Source organism: Mchenga conophoros, linkage group LG23 (genome assembly GCF_057382185.1).
Source record: "Mchenga conophoros isolate Kocher_MC1m ecotype Shallow Benthic linkage group LG23, M_conophoros_male_GT1.1, whole genome shotgun sequence".
Taxonomy (NCBI): Eukaryota; Metazoa; Chordata; class Actinopteri; order Cichliformes; family Cichlidae; genus Mchenga; species Mchenga conophoros.
In genome coordinates this window covers 12,805,011-12,825,299 of record NC_140547.1, presented here as the reverse complement: position 1 = coordinate 12,825,299, position 20,289 = coordinate 12,805,011, and the positions used below count along the sequence as shown (strand labels likewise).

The 20,289-nt window shown below is 42.7% G+C and overlaps 1 protein-coding gene across 2 annotated transcripts in view; it reads right to left on the bottom strand.

Annotated features, from left to right (window-relative positions):
• oca2 (oculocutaneous albinism II) overlaps positions 1–20,289 on the bottom strand; it is a 67,977-nt gene that overhangs the window by 25,203 nt on the left and 22,485 nt on the right. For both annotated transcript variants that reach the window (XM_085265334.1, XM_085265335.1), the window contains exons 11-18: positions 19,760–19,825; positions 19,207–19,263; positions 17,261–17,385; positions 16,871–17,009; positions 11,885–12,017; positions 8,500–8,647; positions 6,475–6,532; positions 6,187–6,295 (exon numbers count right to left, since the gene is read on the bottom strand). In XM_085265334.1, coding sequence (XP_085121460.1) covers positions 6,187–6,295; positions 6,475–6,532; positions 8,500–8,647; positions 11,885–12,017; positions 16,871–17,009; positions 17,261–17,385; positions 19,207–19,263; positions 19,760–19,825 — 835 coding nt within the window. The remainder of the gene's footprint in view (positions 1–6,186; positions 6,296–6,474; positions 6,533–8,499; positions 8,648–11,884; positions 12,018–16,870; positions 17,010–17,260; positions 17,386–19,206; positions 19,264–19,759; positions 19,826–20,289) is intronic.

Here is a 20,289-nt window from a genome sequence, read left to right as displayed (position 1 = left end):
GCACCGGTCCAGCAGGTAGATTGTACGTTCCCTCAGCGGTCAGGGGTAAGGTCATCCACTGGGCACACACCGCACGGTTTACCTGCCATCCGGGCAGGAACCGAACTGTCACCTTCTTACAAAGGCTGTTTTGGTGGCCCTCTCTCTCTCAGGACGTCCGGGAGTATGTGGCCGCATGTCCTGTGTGCGCCCGAAATAAGACGTCCAACTCCCTTCCACCGGGACTCCTCAGACCACTGCCTGTCCCCAGCCGGCCGTGGTCGCACGTCGCTCTGGACTTCATCACTGGCCTCCCTCCGTCCTCTGGTAAAACTGTTATACTCACCATCGTTGACCGTTTTTCTAAGGCTGCCCATTTTGTTGCCCTTACCAAACTTCCCACCGCTCTAGAGACTGCCCAGCTCTTGACCCAACATGTTTTCCGCCTTCACGGCATTCCTCTGGACATTGTTTCTGACCGTGGGCCCCAGTTCACCTCGCGGGTATGGAAGATGTTTTGTACCGAGCTGGGGGTCCAGGTCAGCCTGTCCTCTGGGTTCCACCCGCAGACTAATGGGCAGACTGAGCGAGCGAACCAGGAGCTGGAGGCCATGCTGCGCTGCGTCGTTTCCTCCAACCAGTCGTCATGGAGTGAGCAGTTGGCGTGGGCCGAATACGCCCATAACTCTAGCACGTCGGCCGCTACGGGTGTCTCTCCCTTCGAGGCGTCCCTGGGGTATCAACCCCCGCTCCTCTGCATCACGGAGGGAGAGGTGGCCGTGCCTTCCGTGCAACATCACATGAGGCGCTGTCGACGGATCTGGCGGGCAACTCGAGCGGCACTGCTGCGTACGAGCACTCAAAACAAGAGACTGGCTGACCACCGCCGCGTCCCTACACCGGCCTATCGGGTGGGCCAGCAGGTGTGGCTTTCCTCTAAGAACATCACTCTGCGGACTGAGTCCAAGAAGCTGGCTCCCCGGTTCCTTGGACCCTTTTCTGTGCAAGCCATCCTGAATCCAGTGACTGTCTGACTGGCCCTCCCGCGCAACATGAAGGTACACGACGTGTTTCATGTTTCTCAAATTAGGCCGGTCCGGACCAGCCCGTTGTGCCCGCCTCCCGGGCCCCCGCCACCCGCCCTGGATATCGCTGGCGCTCCGGCGTATTCCATTACTCGCATAATGGATGCCAGGCGCCGTGGTAGGGGCTTCCAGTTTTTGGTGGATTGGGCGGGGTACGGTCCGGAAGAGCATTCCTGGGTGCCGCGGTCTGCGGTTCTCGACCACGCTATGGTGAGAGAGTTCCGCCGTCGGCACCCTGACAAGTTTCGTGGGTCGCCCGGGGGCTCCCGTTAGAGGGGGGGTACTGTCATGGTCGGACGGTCCTTCCCGGAGCGACCTGTCTGTGTGTGTATGTGTGTGCTTCTCTCTCTCTCCTCCTCCACCCAGTGGCTGACACACCTGCACCTAATTTGCCATCCAGCTGTCACTGATCATCCTCGTTGTGGACTGAGGTACTTAACTATGTGTCCGGATGGCAGTCGACGCTGGATTGTACTGGAGGCTCGGTAGTAAAGAGTGTTTTCTTACTTTTAACATAGCCTTAGCCGGCTACCCTTCTCACCTGTAGCTGTCGTCACTTGTTTATAGGAGGAAGTGATACGGAGCAGAAGGTTGGAGAGAAGGAGTCCGCTGGATTAAGCCCTCGGAGGAGAAACACACTCAGATAATCACTTGGGAGACTCACCTGCACACCACTGGGAATTTGGAGATGATCACCGTTGGATTTTTGTACTTCGCTTTGTGACTGTTTTTGAGCACTGTAAATAAACGCACTGTTTGCTTCGCATCCAGAGCTCCGCGACTGAGTCTGTATTTCCCCCATTACCCGTGACAGCATCTGGGACTCAGCTCATCTATGTGTCAGTGGATCTCCAACTTCCTAACTGGCAGACCACAGGCAGTAAGGATGGGCGGACATGTCTCAGCCTCCACCACTCTCAGCACTGGAGCCCCCCAGGGGTGTGTTCTGAGCCCCCTGCTGTACTCTTTGTACACATATGACTGTGTGGCCACTACCAGCTCCACCACCATCATCAAGTTTGCTGACGACACCGTCGTGGTGGGCCTGATCTCTGATAACAACGAGACGGCCTACCTGAAGGAGATTAGGAATCTGGAGAACTGGTGCCAGAGGAACAACCTCCTTCTAAACGTCAGTAAGACAAAGGAGCTGATAGTGGACTTCAGCACTAAGCAGGAGAGGAACTACCAGACCCCCGTCATCAACGAGTGCCCAGTGGAGAGAGTGGACAGCTTCAAATACCTCGGAGTTCACATCACGCAGGACCTGTCATGGTCCTGTCACATCAACACGGTGGTGAAAAAGGCCCGTCAGCGTCTCTACCACCTCAGACGCTTGAGAGATTTCCAACTGCCCTCCAAGGTGCTCAGGAACTTTTACTCGTGCACCATAGAGAGCATCCTGGCGGGAAACATCTTAACCTGGTTCGGGAACAGCACCATGCAGGCCAGACGAGCTCTACAGAGGGTTGTGCGGTCAGCTGAGCGCACCATCCGCTCCGAGCTCCCTGACCTGCACTCAATCTACAGCAGGCGGTGCTGGACCAAGGCCAGGAAGATCGTGAAGGACCTCAGCCATCCCAACAACAGACTGTTCTCTCTGCTGAGGTCAGGAAAGCGATTCCGCTCCCTGAAGACCAACACAGAGAGACTGAGGAGGAGCTTCTTCCCGCAGGCGATACGGTCTCTCAATCACACCACCACACAGTACTGACCCACACATATGGTTCTTACACACACACTGGACTTTCTGGACATTGTTTTTGCACAACACTGGTCACTATATTCTTCATTTCCGGTTAATACTTGTACAGCTGCTGTTATTGTGTATATATTTATTTATATTTAGATTTCTTCATACATTCTTATATAGTTCTATATTGTGTATTGTGTATTTTGTTGTACAGTTATTTTATTTTCAACTTTAATTTATATATTTTATCTTATTCTTTCCCAGTTAAATTTACCCTTCATTCTAATTTGTGTTGTACAGTTATTTCATTTTTAACCTTAATTTATATTTTATTCCTTCCTAGTTAAATTGACCCTTTTTAATTTTTCATATTTATTTCCTATCTTATTCATAGCCTTTTCCTTTTTTGTTTTCTTTAGGTCACGAGCAGTTGTCCAAGCATTTCACTACATATCGTACTGTGTATGACTGTGTACGTGACAAATAAAATTTGAATTTGATTTGATTTGATTTGAGTAAGGGATGTTTCCACAGCAGTGGTACCTGATAGCTGAAGGCTCTGCCTCCCATTCGCAAACTCTAGAAGCACAAATAAACCTGCAGTCTAAGAGAAATGCTCTGTTAGGATAATATGGGATCTTTAAAATATGACAGAAACTGATTATCCAGGAGAAAGGTTTTAAATTCAATTCTGGACTTAACAGGATGCCAGTGAAGAGAAGCCAGTATGGGGGAAATGCGGTCGCTCTTTCTACTCTCTGTTCAGGAGCTTTTAGTTACTCTGAGATGGGGTGTTTCTGATTTTGGCAATATTGCACGATTTTAAATGTATTTTTGATAGGAAGCATTTTTCATGTCTGTGGCTCTTCGGGGAGAACCCGGACATCCAAGTAAATTGGATCTTTCAAAGAAGTGGTAGTAAAGGTGGTAATCCATGCCAAGCAGCACGAATCAGAATATTAGAGATGACTATTTCGCAAACTGCTGTGAGATTGTGTTGAACTTGATAACCTGTTGGTGATAATCTCATGTTAACTCTACATGCTGCAGCAGATATTGGATACTGAGGAGCAAAGTCATGGTGTGCTGTACTCTCCTCTTTCTGTCTTTATCTGTCTTTGGGTTACTTTATGTTTTACGTCATCGGTTTGTTTTCTCGTGTGACTTCAAAATCAATGCCCAGCTCACATTAACTTTAATCTGTGATTGTATGCTTTCAGATTTGCATCACTGAAGTGTGGTTTTAAGCTATATTTTACACAGCATCCTAACTTTTTATTATTTTGTCTTTTCCTTTGATCTCGTCGGATTATTTGCTTGCCTTTCATGTGCTTTCTTTACTTGTTTCCTGGTTTCTGTTTTTACCTTTTGTAGCTGTTTTCTTGGACTTTGGTTCATCATTTTATTTTATTCTAAATTCTGGACCACGTCTGTACCTTTGTGCAATCTCCTAACACAAACAGCTGTAAGTGGTTAAAATTTCTTCTGGAAACCTAAAATAATAATACTTAATTTTTAAAGCAGCTTTTTATGTTTTTGGCTTTAAGGAAAAAACATGCAAAGCTGTCTCTATTAAGAGAAGCAGAGACATATGTGCAATTATGCATCTATGGAACAGCAGAGACAATCTTTCCAGCACTCGCTGTTGTTTAATCAACATTTTATAATATACTGAAACAGAATGGAATAGATGCAAGTCGTAGTTACTGCTTAACCCTGATCCAAATATATAACAGGCGCATTGGTTAGTCAAGCACAAACCCTGACCTGCAGACCTATTATCAGCATTGAAGGAAATGATCTTTGGAGAAGCTTTGGAAAAGTGAAAAATCCCACCGGGCAACAGAACCTTTCTCTTGTGACTGTGATTACACACCTGAGAGAGTTTTTAAAAAACAGAGAATTCAAAGGGATCGAGAAAGCCCGAAAAGAAAAAGGGATTTGATTTCCAGCAGTATGCCTGAACATGTGGATCCACTGGGACCCCGGGTTATCCGGCACTGCTCAAGAGGTGCAGTGAGAGCTACAGAGACAGAGATTTCCACTTGAATGAGGGAGAGAGCACCTCATCTAGCTGTAGGGGAGGCAGTGGGTAGCAGCTCACTGTGAGAGCAGGGATAAAAGTCCAAGCCAGAGGGGGGGGTGCTGGGGGTGGAGTGAGACCGCACCGCAACAAATCAGGATTCAGATTTGGGGGGAAAAAACTGAGGATTGTAGTGGGTTAAGGTCGTAAACTAGGCTTCATGACTTAATTAGATAGAATAGCAAAATAATAATGTAATAGTAATATAATGGTTCGCTATCACACACACACTCCAAAGGATGTATGAGCAATTACAGGGTTCAGTTTCTTGCGCCAGACTGTGAGGAGCCAGGAATCAAACCACCAACCTTTGGATTAATAGGTAATCTGCTCTCCCCTGTGGCTCAGCAGCCATTGACTCATGAGTCATCTGAAACAGTGGAGGGGAGTTTCCACAGCAAGCTCCTCCTGTGTGTGTCTGGGTTTTGAATGCTAGTTACTCAGAATCTGATGGATTCATAAAACTTAAAGTTTAAAGCCCAGATTCAGGGTTCCTGCGTGGTCTGCAGGTTCTGCCCAGACTATTAAAAAAAAAGGTGCTGCTGTTGGTTCCTTCAGCTTCTCCTCTGCTGCAGAGTCCATGAGAGTCATATATCTGCTTAAAAAGGCAATATTTGCTAAGCAGATGATGAATTGCTTTTGAACGAAATGCCACAGGGAGTTTGCCACACTGAGGAGCCAGTGTGACCAGCTAACTTACTTCCACCTATAAACACTTCTGCAGTAGACCCTCAAGAATAAAGTGCACAGTAAAAGTTTTACAGGTGGCATAGCTCCAGAATGCAAAATGTAACACAACAGCAGCAATTAGACTTTCAAAGCGATAAGTATTTTACTCTTTAGTAAATATGTATATGAGGATGAATCAGTCAGGGGTGAACGGTTCTGAATGTAAGCAAAGAGTGTTTCGAAATCGTATGATGCTTTACAAAATGTATCAGAAGAGAGAGATTTTCTGTAAAAATGACATGGGAGCTTGAACAAAATAGAGATTCTGACATATCTTTTTCAATATGTTACATCTAGTGGAGGTTTGTCAAACTTTGCACTGCCTATTTTTGCCCCAAATTTTGGTTGAGTGTCTTAAGACAGCCTTTTGCAGCTTTACTGAAATTTTGTTCATCAGTACAGGCTTAGAAGCTCGTGGAGGGATGGAACACGGTGGCCTTAATTGCAGCTTTGTAGCCATGTAATTTGTTGGTTTCATTTGCTAGTCAACCCATTATTTACTCTCTTTTAAATTGCAAGGGCAGAGGAAGCTGTGTTTCATAATTACATGACGGAACCCATAACCACCCAGTGATGCCCGTAACAACAGTGCAATAATGAGAGAGTGCGGGGCTTACCAAGATCGAGATGAATGCTGGGAACGAAGGAGTTGAGAAAGAACATGAAGATCACAACGCCAAGGACGGACACACACTTCACCAGCAGAACTTTGTCAGTAATTCTGTGCTGCGTAGGAGGAAAATGTATTTTTTGTGAATGGTGGAAAAGCTGATGTTATCAGAAGAATGACAGGATTTGTCTTAAGCGAACTTTCAAAGACTAGACCTACTTCATTACTGAGATTACATCAATGCACCAGTCACAGTGATTGAGGAAAATGTGTGAGGTGAAGAATCAAAGCCTACCTTCTTCTGCAGTTCTTGGATGTTTTGCTCCCAGTTCTTATCCTCCTGAGAAATTTGTCTGTCAGACACAACAACATTTAAATCTCACATTAGGCGAATGCACAGTGTCAAAAAACAAACAAACAAAAAATGGAAAAAGTATCATCTCATAGAAACAGGGTGCTTATTTTTAGCAGTTTATAACCGTATGCTGAGCGTTGTGTAGTGTGAAGGATTTATTTCTGCATTTCCTGCCCTTCAAAATTTGTATTTATTTTCTGTAATTGCTATGATGGTCCGGAAAGCAGGCACAGAAAAATAGGAACAGGAAAAAAAAAAAAAACTATTTCTGGACTGAATTGAACATGTCATGCTTGGTGCCATGCTTGTGTTTTAAATAATTAGAGGGGACCTATTATGCTCTTCTCCAGCTCCATATTTCTAATGTTGGGCTGCTAGAGTTTACAGCTTTGTGTGATTCAGAATTAGGAATAATCCTCATTTGTTTGAGCTTGGATTTGGAGCAGCACCTAGTTCATCCAGTGTCTGAAAAAGATATTTAAGCTCCTCCTTCCTTTAGCTAACTTTCTTCCGATATATTGATATTGCACAGATCCAGGAGCAGTCTGAAGTCTGAGCTTCAGGGTCATGGGTCTAACATACATGCACTGACGTTAGGGAGACACACTTCTAGATTTATACTTAATTTCAGAAGTAAAAACAAATGCCGTATTTTTCGGACCATAAGATGCACCGGATTATAAGGCACATTAAGCGAAACAAAACAGTCAGATAAGTCAAACTTTACTCAATTCATTATACTAATATAGCTGTGTTGCTAGCGATCACGTAGCACATCATTATATACCAGCTAGCCCAGCTTCAGTAACGCTACAAACGTCACTGCTGTTTAGTTTTCTATCTTCATTCATGTTGGAAGTGATAGCAGAGCTGTACGTTTTAATTTTTTCAGGAATCTCTCAGTCAGAACATGCAATATCATGTTTAGGTGGAAACTAGCGTGCTAACTTCCTGCTAACTTCTAACTCAGTTAAATTTAATAAATTCTGTTTTCATGGATGCCTGGATGTTAAACTTAATTGTTACACCTGGCAAAGTAGCAACGCTGATTAAAGATGAAAGAATTTAGACAGTTTTTAACTCTCAGTGATGCCGTAGTGTTCGTTTGACTTGGGGCCTGAAGCGGATGGAGTTTGGACTCAGATTACTCCACGAGGCTCCTGAGTACAGTAGCCATAACGCTCCGACAATCCATCAAGCGGTGTGGCTTCGTAGCTTACCAAAGTCAGACTAAAACATTTTTGACAGATTTCTGAGCGGCGTGTACTACATAAAATCCATTCGAGGTCTGTAAGCACAACCAGAATTCATACATAAGGTGCACCGGAATATAAGGCCCATTGTCAATTTTTGAGAAAATTTAAGGATTTTAAGTGCGCCTTATAGTGCAGAAAATACTGTAACAGTGGAAGTGGAACGTGCAGTTACAGTGTTACTATTGCATGCAAGAGTTTTATATGATTGCTACTTTGTAACCGACCACACATCGCGGTGCTATCGTGGCTATGTCACATTTCTAGGCTTTAATGAGCCTTTTCCTTTTTCCTTTGTTACTACAGCGGCCCCTTGTGGTCAAAGTCAGTCTTATTCATCTGTTTTCTTGGTGGTCTCGATGTGTACACCAGCCAGGTTGCGTCAGTGACGTGTGTCATCATCCCAGGTCTTTTGTTTAGTTTTTATTGAGTTCTATCGAGTTCTTCTTGTGTTCTGTCACCTGTTATTATACAGTGGAACCCCGACTTACGAAATTAATTTGTTCACAAAGTATTTGCAGTGTGTGCTTTCAGTAATCACACCAGCCATGAATTCTCTTGTTAAATCATGTATTATTGATTAGTACTGATAACTGCATCTAGTGAAAAGATCTGTACGAAGCAATATACAGCAGGTTGGCTTTTGAAAAACGACATTAACAGTACAGACAATGTGATTCTTAATGTTCTGTGTTCTTGTGCTTTCTTTAACCTTTGGAAGGTCTTCATCATGTTTCGCAGCAGACTCTCCAGGTTGAGGACTTTTTGCATTAAAAGACATTTCACAGCTGTCTCCTCTCGGCTGGCGGGGTTTATGCGCTGAGCCGTTTGCCTCCAAACCAGGATCTCATGCTTGAGTTCTGCAGGGCAAAGAGAGAACGGCACCTGTTCAGTGCATGTACGACACACAGACTTCAAAGTTACAGTGATGAAGCTCAGCAGCAGAATGCAGTACGCTTATAACGGATATTTGTCTGGTAATATCTTCTACAGCTGAGAGAACATGGTGATGTTTTCAGTCAATATGCCCAATATGTGAGCCCCCACAGAGGGCCTAATGCAGCCTGGCGATGGGTGCATTGACCAACCCAGGAACCGCCAGTGCTCAAACACAGATACAGCCTGAGGATATGGGACCCTTATGTAGATATCAGTAGGTGCCATCCTTTTTCAGGAAGGTTGCTAGGTGACCATAATAGGATCTAAGCAGTGCAGGGGGAAAGAGGAAATAAAAACATTTCCTGTTAGCAAATCTGCACAATTACCAGCCGTGGCGGGGGGTTTGAGCTGATCCAGCCACATGCACTCTTAGCAAGACCAGGCTGGCAGGAGAAGAAGAAGAAACTCCACGGGGTCAGATTTAGGCCAGCATCGAACGGTCACCGTGGTGATGGGTAAAAGCTTGCTTTAGTTTGCCCGCTGCTCAGTGTGACAGAACAGCTCCGAACAGTCGGTGTTGCTCACAGCTTAAATGTGAGGATTGTGGTGACCACTGAGCAGCCTCATGGTCTCTGCTTCAATCATCCCATGCTGGGGTCATCTCAGAGGGGGGAAGTCTGATAGTGTGGGTAAACAATGATAGGAGGTGACTGTGTTTCCGGAAGAATTCTTAACAGTTTCAAACAAATATCTTTTTTCTTTTATTGTTGTTGTTGTGTTTTGTTTTGTATGCTTATTATCTATCTCCCCAGAGTCTTACAAGCCAGATCTACAGTAAGACAGAATGATGGCGGACAGTCATGCTCCAAACCACCACAGTCTGTCATCCTTTCTCTCTCTCTGAACATTGTTCCAAGTCTTCAGGGATGGCCAAATCATTTTCTTTCCTGTTGCTGGATAATTAAGAAGATACATAAAAGGGCTGTGGTACACCAGATTAGATGAATAGTTTTTTAATAGAAAAGAAAGGAGTCCCGTGTCGCTATCAGGCTGCTCTCTGGATGAGTGAGTCTGTTCACTGCCAACTAGTCAGAGCAACTAAACATCAGAGTAAAGGGGTTTTCTCACATGAGCCATGTGGTGTCGGACACACTGTGAGTCACCAGACCCTCGAGGGATGTTAGCTGGTGAAAAAGGAGATAAAGGCATTCTACCCCAGTAAATGATGTCTGAGTTAGGTTTTCATCACAAATACTTTTGAATTTTAAAGGTCAAAAAGTTCGTTTTATCAAATTGATTGTAAACTTTGTTCACCAAGAGGCCCAAACTTTGGCATCGAGGCTCTGAGCTCATGTTTCCACCGCTGAATCCCGTGCAGGTGTGTTTTCAGAGTTTCTTTAACCTGCCTACATTTGAAGAGCATCTGCAAGCCACTTTGCAACGCATCTTCACCCCACTTCATGTCAAACCTTTATACTGCTGCACTCCCCACTTTCATGCTCACGCGTACACATGGAAGGGTCCCACAGCCCTATCACCAAATATACCGTTATGTGAAAAGGTTTTTCACAGGTTTCACAGTAGCTTGTAGATTCAGCTTTAGTTTTCTTTTTGTTAACTTTAATACTTAGCATGCTAACGCTTGGGGTTTTTCCAGTTTCTCTGAGCATTGCACGGTCTGATCTTGGGACCGTCCACTCCTCGGAAGATTTTGGGTTCAACAATCCTGAATACTCAAGAGCAAAAAACTGCACAATTTTTGTTTTTACAGAGGTGTTCACATTGTTGATGATCAGTGCACCTGACTTACCCTCTTATTCCCTATTCAAAGAGTAAGGCTTTACCTGCAGAGAGTCGGGAAAACTTTCTTTTTCACATATAAATGACTGCAGAGGGAAATGAGCATCTTTCAACTGTAGTGGTCCCGACTGAGGTAAAAACGTTGAAGACAGAGGTGGTGGATGGATCGAAGCAGCAGGCAGAGATGGAGGGCAGCAGCACTGCCACTGAGGCTTTTATATATGATGTGAAGAGATTGAAGAATGTTACACGTGCATGATGGGCAGCTTGGTTTGACTGTCGAACTGGATCACAGGCTTTGTTCCAATTATAAATTTTTTTTTTTTTAAACCTTGACTGATGTGGAAATCTGTATCACCCGGCTCTGAAGACTACTCTTCAGCAAAAAGTATGAATATTTTACAATTCCACTCCCTTCTCAATAAGGCGAACACAGTACTTTTTTTGGTTATTTTGTATGTTTTTGTTTTTTGTTTTTAGTATAAAAAGGAACAGGGAGTTCTGTCCTGTGTTCCTAAATAACAAACCTCCAGGAGAGGCTCCATTGAGCATGACCTTTTCAGACCTCTCCAAATTAAGTAACCTACTTTAAATAATAAAATTTAAAAAAATCACGCACACACACAACCATGAACTATTACATCACACACACAGAATCTTTTTGCAGCAATATATGATCCAGAAATGTAATATCGGAGATGGCAGAGATATCTAACAGTGTGAGTGGAACAGTGTGGAAATTGAAAAAGTGAAAACTGAAGGCAGCACGCATCTCAAGTGGAAATTAGAGGGATGAGGCTGTAATGCCGAGTTAATTATGTTTGTGTGAGGCCAGTGCCTGAGAAGGTTTATTGGGAAGCTATTATGTGCAAAGATGTTATTGGGAGTTAATACTCTTCTTAATAATACTCAAAAACCATCACAAATGATTTCAGGTTGTGCTGTATCCAGCAGGTAACTATATTTTTTATAACTCGAGTCCACTCAGCTTAATAACCATCTAAAAAAATATTTTTCATGTAGAAAAACATAAATTAACCCAAAAAACTACTTTTTAAACTGAAAAAATGTTAAACTAGGACATGTGACATCACCATTTTGATTGTTTGAAACCATGTTTGACCATAATCAGTGGATCTGACTGAGAAACAGAGGGATGCTGGTAGAGTAGCATCTTGTCAGTCAAAGCTCCGCCCTAAGACACCACAAGTATTATCATCTTTTTTTACTCTACTGCAAACATTAGAACATTAGAGCCAGAATTCATGAAAGTTAACTTTCTTACAGTGTTTAAAAAATTACAAAATTACATGTAATTACATGTAATTATATTACTTAGAATTTTTTGAGTATAGGTGTCACCCTCAGCAGTCTACAGGATTAGAGTATCAGTCTATGAAAAAAGCAGTGCTACTTACCAACTATTTCAATGGACTCTTTGTTGTAAAGTTTTTTGTTCCAGTAGAGCATCCGCAGGAAAGGAAATGAGGTAAAAAGGACGAGGCATATTCCGAGGAACATGTAGCCTGTGAAACTGGCAAAATCAATCCCCTGTAGGAAACATAATGAAAATGTGTTAGACATTTGCCGTCTGGTCGAATTTCACCCAAACGTGACAAACTGAGCCTGGGCTTAGGCAAAAAATGTGTGCATGCAGCGATGGACTTTTATGGAGAGACACAGTGTGAAAAAAGTCGTGTGGTGTTCTGAGGAAAGAAAACTCAGAGTTCAGGAAAGCAGCTACCTAAAGTGTCCTCCCACACAAGTGCATTATAATGATGTCAGACTATGTTCCTTACTATATAAAGGGCCTTGAGAGCACTGAACTCTTGAGGATAGCAGGAGGTGCATTCACACTCCAAACTGTAAGTATGAGCCGCACAGCGTACCTGGAATTTTTGATTTAAGAGCGAAATGACACAGAATTTGATTATTGCACACAAATCGGTGGGATCTTTCATGTTCTGTCTACACTCTCCTTTGTAATTCCTGCTGCTCTATTTTCCTCGTCGCTTCAGTTTCCCACGCTGTCAGATTCACTTCACTCATCAGCCTCTGTTCCCCGATCAACCCTCCTCCTTCCCGTCTCCACCTCACTCACTGCATTTCACTCTTTATCTCCATCAGCCATCTGCTCCACCACCTCTAGCCACTATCTCCTGCCTTCATTTGGGATTCTGCTCACTGATGGTCCTCTCATGTGACTCCCAAAAAATACATTTTTGGGATAAAATTTTCCTCTTTTTTTCCAAATGGTCTCTCCCTGTTGTAAGGAAACTTAAAGTGACAGAAAAACAACAAAATATAAATAAACACTTGGGTGTTTCTCATTGAGCAACATTTAAAGACACTGCAAGTAGCTCACGCTGCCTTTATTTCACATGCTTTCACAGTATAAAGAACACGTTTCTGATATTCAGTGATAAAACTGGTTAATAGTAAAAGGGTGATGCAACTAAACATGAGTGGAAGTGTCTGAATTATTAAACAGCAGATTTATTCCACATATTCCCTTTGGATCACAGAGTTAATTTTGTCACTTGTAGCACATCCCGGCTACATCCTGGTTTATGCGCACCCCCATGGAGACCTGCTCTCCATCTGCAGTGACCTGCAGGGCAGCCTGGTGGACTGAGAACAGCTGCTTGCATGAACCTGCTGTTTATGAAAAAAATTCACAATTCCTGTTAAAATCTCGGTTTCAGCGATGAAACTAAAAGCTGAAGAATAATAAAATGTTGTGTGCCCGCAGCCTAATGAATACAATATGTGCTTGCGACGGTCACAAGACCAAAAAGAGAGAAACTTAAACTTGTTGATGTGATTGTATTTCTGTTTGCAGCCATAAACTGCGACCCCGGTATGTCCATATTTCAGAGCCAATGTCAACGATTCTGGTTGGAGGGGATCCAATTGGCAAGGAAAGTCCCTCTGTGAAATGATACCAGAGTTTTCATATGCACAATGGTACCTTGGATTGCAACAAGCTAAAGAGACGGACACTGTGATGAGGAGCAGAACCTAAACGCATACACACTTTACGGATGTGCCTTTCTTTCCATCTCCAGATCCCTAAAATCCCCTCGCCACATACAAGCCAACAGGCAAACTAACTAACGGGTAAGCAGACCGCGCACGCACAAACAAGCTGTGCTTATCGCGGGCCAGACATGACTGAACGAGTGTGCCGTGGCTGTAACCCTGCAGTTCTGTCACCTGGGAAATGGAGCCAAGACAAACTGGACAGTGGGCTGTGGAAACCTGGCGCTACAGGAGCTACAGTAACCCGGAGACCACATATTGCTCGCGTCGGCAAAGGCCAAAATGTCACATGCACTGAACAGATGTCACATCAAGCAGTTGTGAAAATGTCATGTCTTGTAGAGATTTAGCATCATGCTCCTCTGAGTATACAAAGAGTGAAGGTTATGAGAGGAACATGCAAGTCAATGCCCTTTTCAGACAGCGACACTCTGCTCTGATTAGCTTAGTAAAATGTTGTCACTGCTGTTTCAGCTTTGTCCAAACTTGTGCAACAGATGACAACTTGTGTCTAAGTGGGTTTCCAAAAGGCTCAGGTAATGAATAATGGCTGGATTTTAGTTAAGCCAGAACATGGATCATCATAGAATACAGATCAACTTGACAAGGCAGTACTGGTGTAGTACTGGGACTGCAGACTGTGGCAGCTTTTCACTGGGAGTGACCAGGATGGAAAAGATCATACATCAGAGGGACAGCTGAACCTGAAAGTTATTGGATGTTTCTAAAAGTTAGAGGCAAGGATGAGATAGTGTAACATGTGCAAAGGAGGGACACGGTAAAAGGAAGACTACAGAGAAGATTTATGAATGAAGGCTAGGATGAGATGGAGGCTAATGATCCTAAAGGGAGCATCCAGAGGAAGCAGAAGGAGAAAGTAGTTATAATGTGCTGTAGTAGAGAACTCCCAATTTCTAAAAATGGGAAAAGTTCCACTTTCTGACTTCTTGGGCTTTCCAGAATAAATGGAGCCCACAAAAGTAAAAACAAGGGTTAAGACAATTAACTTTGGATTTTGTACCTGGTTTTGATTGCAGGAAATACTGTTTCTGTAAGTATGAGGGACATAATCCAACCACAAGCCACGTTACAACATTCACAAAACAGGAAGGAGCAGAGAGTTTTCTATCAACAGCTACATGGCGCAGGTGTCCATCACTACAGGCTGCTACTTCCACACACGTGGAGGTTTCTGCTTTGCTTTAACCACACTCCTAACATCCTGTCATAAAACCTCACTACACCGATCAGGATACGTAAGCAGGATGCTGGCATTTCATTAGCAAAATCAGCTTCATTGTAACAGCAATCATCAATACCGATTCAATATGCTATATTCCTGAAAACTAAAATAAAATGTGGGCTACTTAATAGAAGCACTCTGATTCATTGAGGCCTGACTCATTGCAAATACTGCTGGTTCATTTTGATTAACAGGAAGGGAGCCGGCTCTCCGTGGATCTCTCAGAGGCTAAGCAGAGTGTAACAGCCACTTTTGAGGGGTTTCTGGTGCAGCCAGCAGATATCCTGCTGTTCATTCTGAACTTTATCCACTAAAATGATTTAGTTGAACTCAAACTGAAAGAGGGCTGCAAACCAGAAAGCTTCCGATACTAAAAATGTTTTCCGTTGACTGCAGATCCTGCATATCCTGACACATTAGCAGAGATGGGATGATTGAAAACACTTTTATAACACATCATCCACCACTGGAAAAAAACCTGGGTGTTACATGGTTTCACACATTATTGCATCAGGAGTGGCAGTCTTCCTCACAGGTTTAATCAGAGACTAACCCCAAAGCTGGGGTCACATCACATGTAGATGGCTTTACCAACACACTGTAAGCTTATACTGCTACAAACGTCACAGGAAGGTGAACGAATAGAAGGTGTTATGCTACACAGCTGTCACAGCTGCTGCAAATGATTACATGTAAGAAAATAAGGGAAAATGGCTGTATGGATTTTCACACAAACACTGTACATGTGTAAATGCAAACCTTTGACCAGGAACAGAAATAAAATCAACCTGTAACGCTGGTCAGCTGCACTGAAATAAGAGGAGGTAGCAGCTTCTTTTCCCACCGACATCTTGACATCTTTAATTCTTGTGATTTATGATAGCTGCTGCAAAAATATAAATTGGATTCATTGCCACCACATCTCCATTCATCACCTAAACATCAACGTAAACAAGGGTCACCACTCACGACTGTATAAATACATGGACAGATTGTGCTAAACAAAGATTGCAGATGTACAACCCTGCAAACACAGATGATTACATTTGCTCACAGGACAAGAAAAAGTCTATATGTACAGTGTACATGCGTGTGCGTGCTGGAAATGCAGCATCAGGCTGTTAATTCCTCAGTTTGTATGAGAAAATATGAAGGCTTAAAAAACATGCAACCTTTAAGGAAACACTAACTGTACACAACTGAAAAATATTATTTTCATTATCATCTCCTGTAGATCGAAGTTACATTCAATTAAAAAAAATAATTCTGTCCCTTCAGACTGAATTATTGTACAGTCTAATACCAAGTTAAATATCATGACTGACTTTAGCAAACATTCTCAAAGCCTGTTTATAAAACCTCAGTATTCAGTCTGTTCATGCTGTAACACAGACGCTTTTCCTCCTCCGTGCAGAGATTTTACCTGCTGACTGAAATCCTCACAAGGTCCGGTTTGAAAAACAGATTTAAATAAAGGAAAAAGAACAGCTGTTCAATAAAATTTTAAAAAACTGATAATGATAAAAGAAAAGGTTTGTCATTATTTTTTAACCATTATTAATCATCATTTTTAATCATGAGCTTATAACTTAACTTTCTACCCCATAGCCCTCCAGTTGTGGTCCCCCCCAAATTCAGTTCAGTGGGTCATTCAGTAGGTCATTCAATGGGTCTTTCATTTGGTCACTGAGTGGGCCATTCACGGGGTCGTTAAGTTTATGGAGGAGGTTGAGTAGACATTTCCTGTGGTGATCATCAATGTTCAAGTGCATAGTGTGGAGGATGTCATGATGCCTTGAGGCAATCAGATGTAAAACACAATATTTCTGAGTGTTTTAAGTCAGATTTGACCCGAACACGACAGGGAGGCTAAGCTAAGTATGGTTACTTCAGGCTCTAAGAAGCCAAAAACGCAAAATGTGAGATTTGAAATTAGGAGTTCACAAGCCAGTGTGATATGCATCGTGTAAACTTTTACCAAACACCTGCAAGATGTTTAGCCTCAATCCTTTTTTCAGCCAGTACTAACAAGTAAATCTACCTGTCAGTGTTGTACACATCAGTAATGTCTTTGCTTTGCTAGATGATTACTGTATATTCGAGCTGTGAAGGTGCCTACTTCTCTGCGCAGGTCCTGATTTGATACTATAATCACATTGGGCGGATCTCCGACAGCTGTGGCGGCCCCTCCAATGTTGGTGAAGATTACTTCTGCAATCAGGACATGTCTGGGGTCTAGATTAAGCACCTCACACAACCTACAAAATCAGACAGACAGAAAAGCCCTTTAGTCATGATTAGATTACAAAGGGTGGGGTAAATAGAGAAATATGAAAAGGATGTTGGTATTGATCCTTTAACCTTTTGTGCAGGACAGCCACACACAAACCAAGTAGACAGCAGTATGTGTGTGTGTGTGTGTGTGTGTGTGTGTGTGTGTGTGTGTGTGTGTGTGTGTGTGTGTGTGTGTGTGTGTGTGTGTGTGTGGAATGTATTAAAAAAAAGGCACCTTATAGTGACGGGAGTAAAAAGCATCATAGTGGTCACGTTGTCCAGAAAAGCAGATAAAATGGCAGCAATGAGACAGAGGATGATGATCATGGGCCACACTCTTCCTCTGGCTAACTGGTAAGCCTGCCGAGTGGAGACAGATAATGGAGAGATGAGGTTAGGTTGTTTATTATCGGCACCGCCAAAACAGCTGACTCAGAAAACACATCCGGCACAGCTTCGGACCAGTTCTGACTGTTCTTTGGTGTGTTTAAAAAAATCTAAAAATATGTAAATCTTTCCATAGTAGCACAAGATATAATATCATTAAGATTCATAAAGAACTGCACATGGATTCCCACTTTAAAACAGCACTCTTACATCACCAGGTCAGGATGGCCACCTTTCAAAGGTAACGGTGTGATGTGTGAGAGCTGCTGAGCTCTTCTCTGAGAATACATTTTAATTTGGCGTGGCTGCTTCTTCTCCAGGTCGCACTTAAAATTTACATGCTTGCATGATCTCACTGTTTTCCAGGACTCGCTGTACCTGACGCACAAAAGTGCGTCAGGCACAAAAGTGCTCGTCCTCGTTCACCATGTACAGCGCACATTCGGTATAAAAGATTGCTGTTTTTCTTTGAAAAGAGAAGACGGATGTGTTATCTTCAATAGTAGAGCAAGAGAATAATTTGAGAATGTGTATTCCTCTGTCATATGGAGGACAGATAGGACTGTGAAACTGTAGCGCTTTTTTTTTTACAGTTGCAGTTAAAGAGCACTTCTTCCCGGAAAAAAACCCATAAAATCTGATTATTTTGAAGATTTTGTTTTCTGAACTTCACCTCGAAACACAACGAATGTCATCCTTGTCAGCCTTTACTGCTGTTACTGTATTTTTAGGTCAGGATGTAAAGATAGATTTGCAAACTTGATAGGTTGTCTGACGTTGGAAAGGTCCTCCTTTGTGAACCTTTGTGACATTGGATAAGTCAAAATCAAAACTACAGTCGTGTCGTGTGTTGCTGCTAATTTCAGAAATAGCTCAAAGCCTGTCGAGACATCTCACAAGCGGGCAGCTTATTTCATACACTTCCGCTCAGCATCCTACAGCCCCTTAAATATCTTGAGGTTATTTTTTTAATCTAGCGAGCGCACACAAGACATTCATCAGAAGTGATCATCTTGTGCTAAAATTATCTTGTGCAAAAAAAACAAGAAATATTTTGTATCGACAAAAACTTGTCACCTTCCAAATTTAAGTAGGTTGAACAGGATCCCACGTGATTGAAAGTAAACAGAAATTTAAAATCGATTCGATGCTGTATGTGGGCCTTTGTGTTCTTACTTACAGTCATGTGACAAAGAGAGTTGTCATCAGCTTGTGGAACCAGCAGCAATAACCTGAGGTAAATGTGACTTCATCAATCTCTTTTGGCCCGTTTTTCTTTGCAGCATCGCTTCAGATCATTGAGGATTGTGGATATTCATGCAAAGCTCATTTCTTTCAGATCGGGGTCCATTCTGTTGTACGTTTGCTCCTGTGCTTGAGATCAATGTCCTGTTTCATGACTTGGTTTGGGCCAAGCTTTAGCTGTAGTACAGAGATGGCCTCTTATTTGACTTTAGAATACTTTGGTTTACAAAGAAGTCCACGATTAATTCAATGACTGCAGGGTGCCCAAATCATTACCCCTCCACCACCGTGCTGACAGTTGGTATGCGCTGTTTGGTTTTCTCCAAACATGCTGCTGCACATTGTGGACAAACTTCTCCACTTTGGTCTCCTCTGTTCAAAGAACATTGTTCCAGAAGTCGTGAGGTTTGTTCAGATTCAGCTTTGCAAACCTTAACCCTGCTGCCATCTTCTCTTTTAGAGAGAAGCTTTCTCATTCAGACTTTTTCTAATTTTCTCATCAACATCAATTATTAATATTATCATTATTATTATCATAAATCAACTTACCTTCACTGCACAGTAATCGAAGAAGCCAGTCTCTGAGAAAATGGCCACCAGCACCATCTGTGTTGTTGAAAAGAAGAATTTTCCTTTAAGTAAGATTATATCTCCCTGTGAGATTTCAGAAACGGCCCCCTAAGATAATAAGATGCTGTTTATCTTGGATGAGATGGTCAGAATGAAATATGTGCCTGAGTTCCAGGGTTCATTAATACTCGTGTCTCTTTATTACCTTCCTTATTATCATCGCGATGAGTTCAAAAATGTTTTTACAGGTAAGTTCGAGGATTTGAAACTGCTTTTAAATGGATTCCAGAAATGTCTCAAACTCCCTCTTCATAATTTTATACCATAACTGACATATTTAGGACATGTTTGTTTCCATGGAGACTGGATTTTTTTTGTTGTTCGTTTCACTCGCCTCCATAGAAATGTATTTCGCTGTCAGACATTCAGAAGACTGATATAAGGGCGCAGAGTGCAGTTGAGAGAGTCAGAGAGCTCTTTTTTTAATGCTCTGAGATTTGTTGAGTCAGTGAACATGTGAGGAGTTAATCACCATGCCAAACAGAAGAGCCAGCGTCTCATAGTCGATCCACTCCACCACTGTAACAAGGCTGGGTCTCTGTGGGAGAGACAAAGAATGTAATTACACAGATTTATCAAGAATTTCTGGATCTGAAGGGGAAAAAACAAAAGGACAAGCTTAATAAATGATGATCAGACTCGTTAACAGCGTTAAACTTTTGGGTACGGCTGTGTCTGGATGCTGCTATAACTCCTCGCTGGCCCAGTTCCTGCTTCATTTGCCGAAGCAGACAAAAGCACAGGTGGAACTAGGACCACGAATGACTGCTCTGTTCCCAAAGCGTCCCGCTGAGGTGAAAATGTCCACTACTCTCAAACTTGGGCCAGTGACTAAATTTGGAAACACATAGATGTTAATGAATGACAAACTTTGAAATTAATCATGACATTTCAGAAATTAATCCTGCAGTTTCCACTGGTTTTGTCTGTATTGTGTGGCACAAAACGTACTTACGCCTGAATAACTGTTCAACCATAACTCAAATACATGAATCATATGTT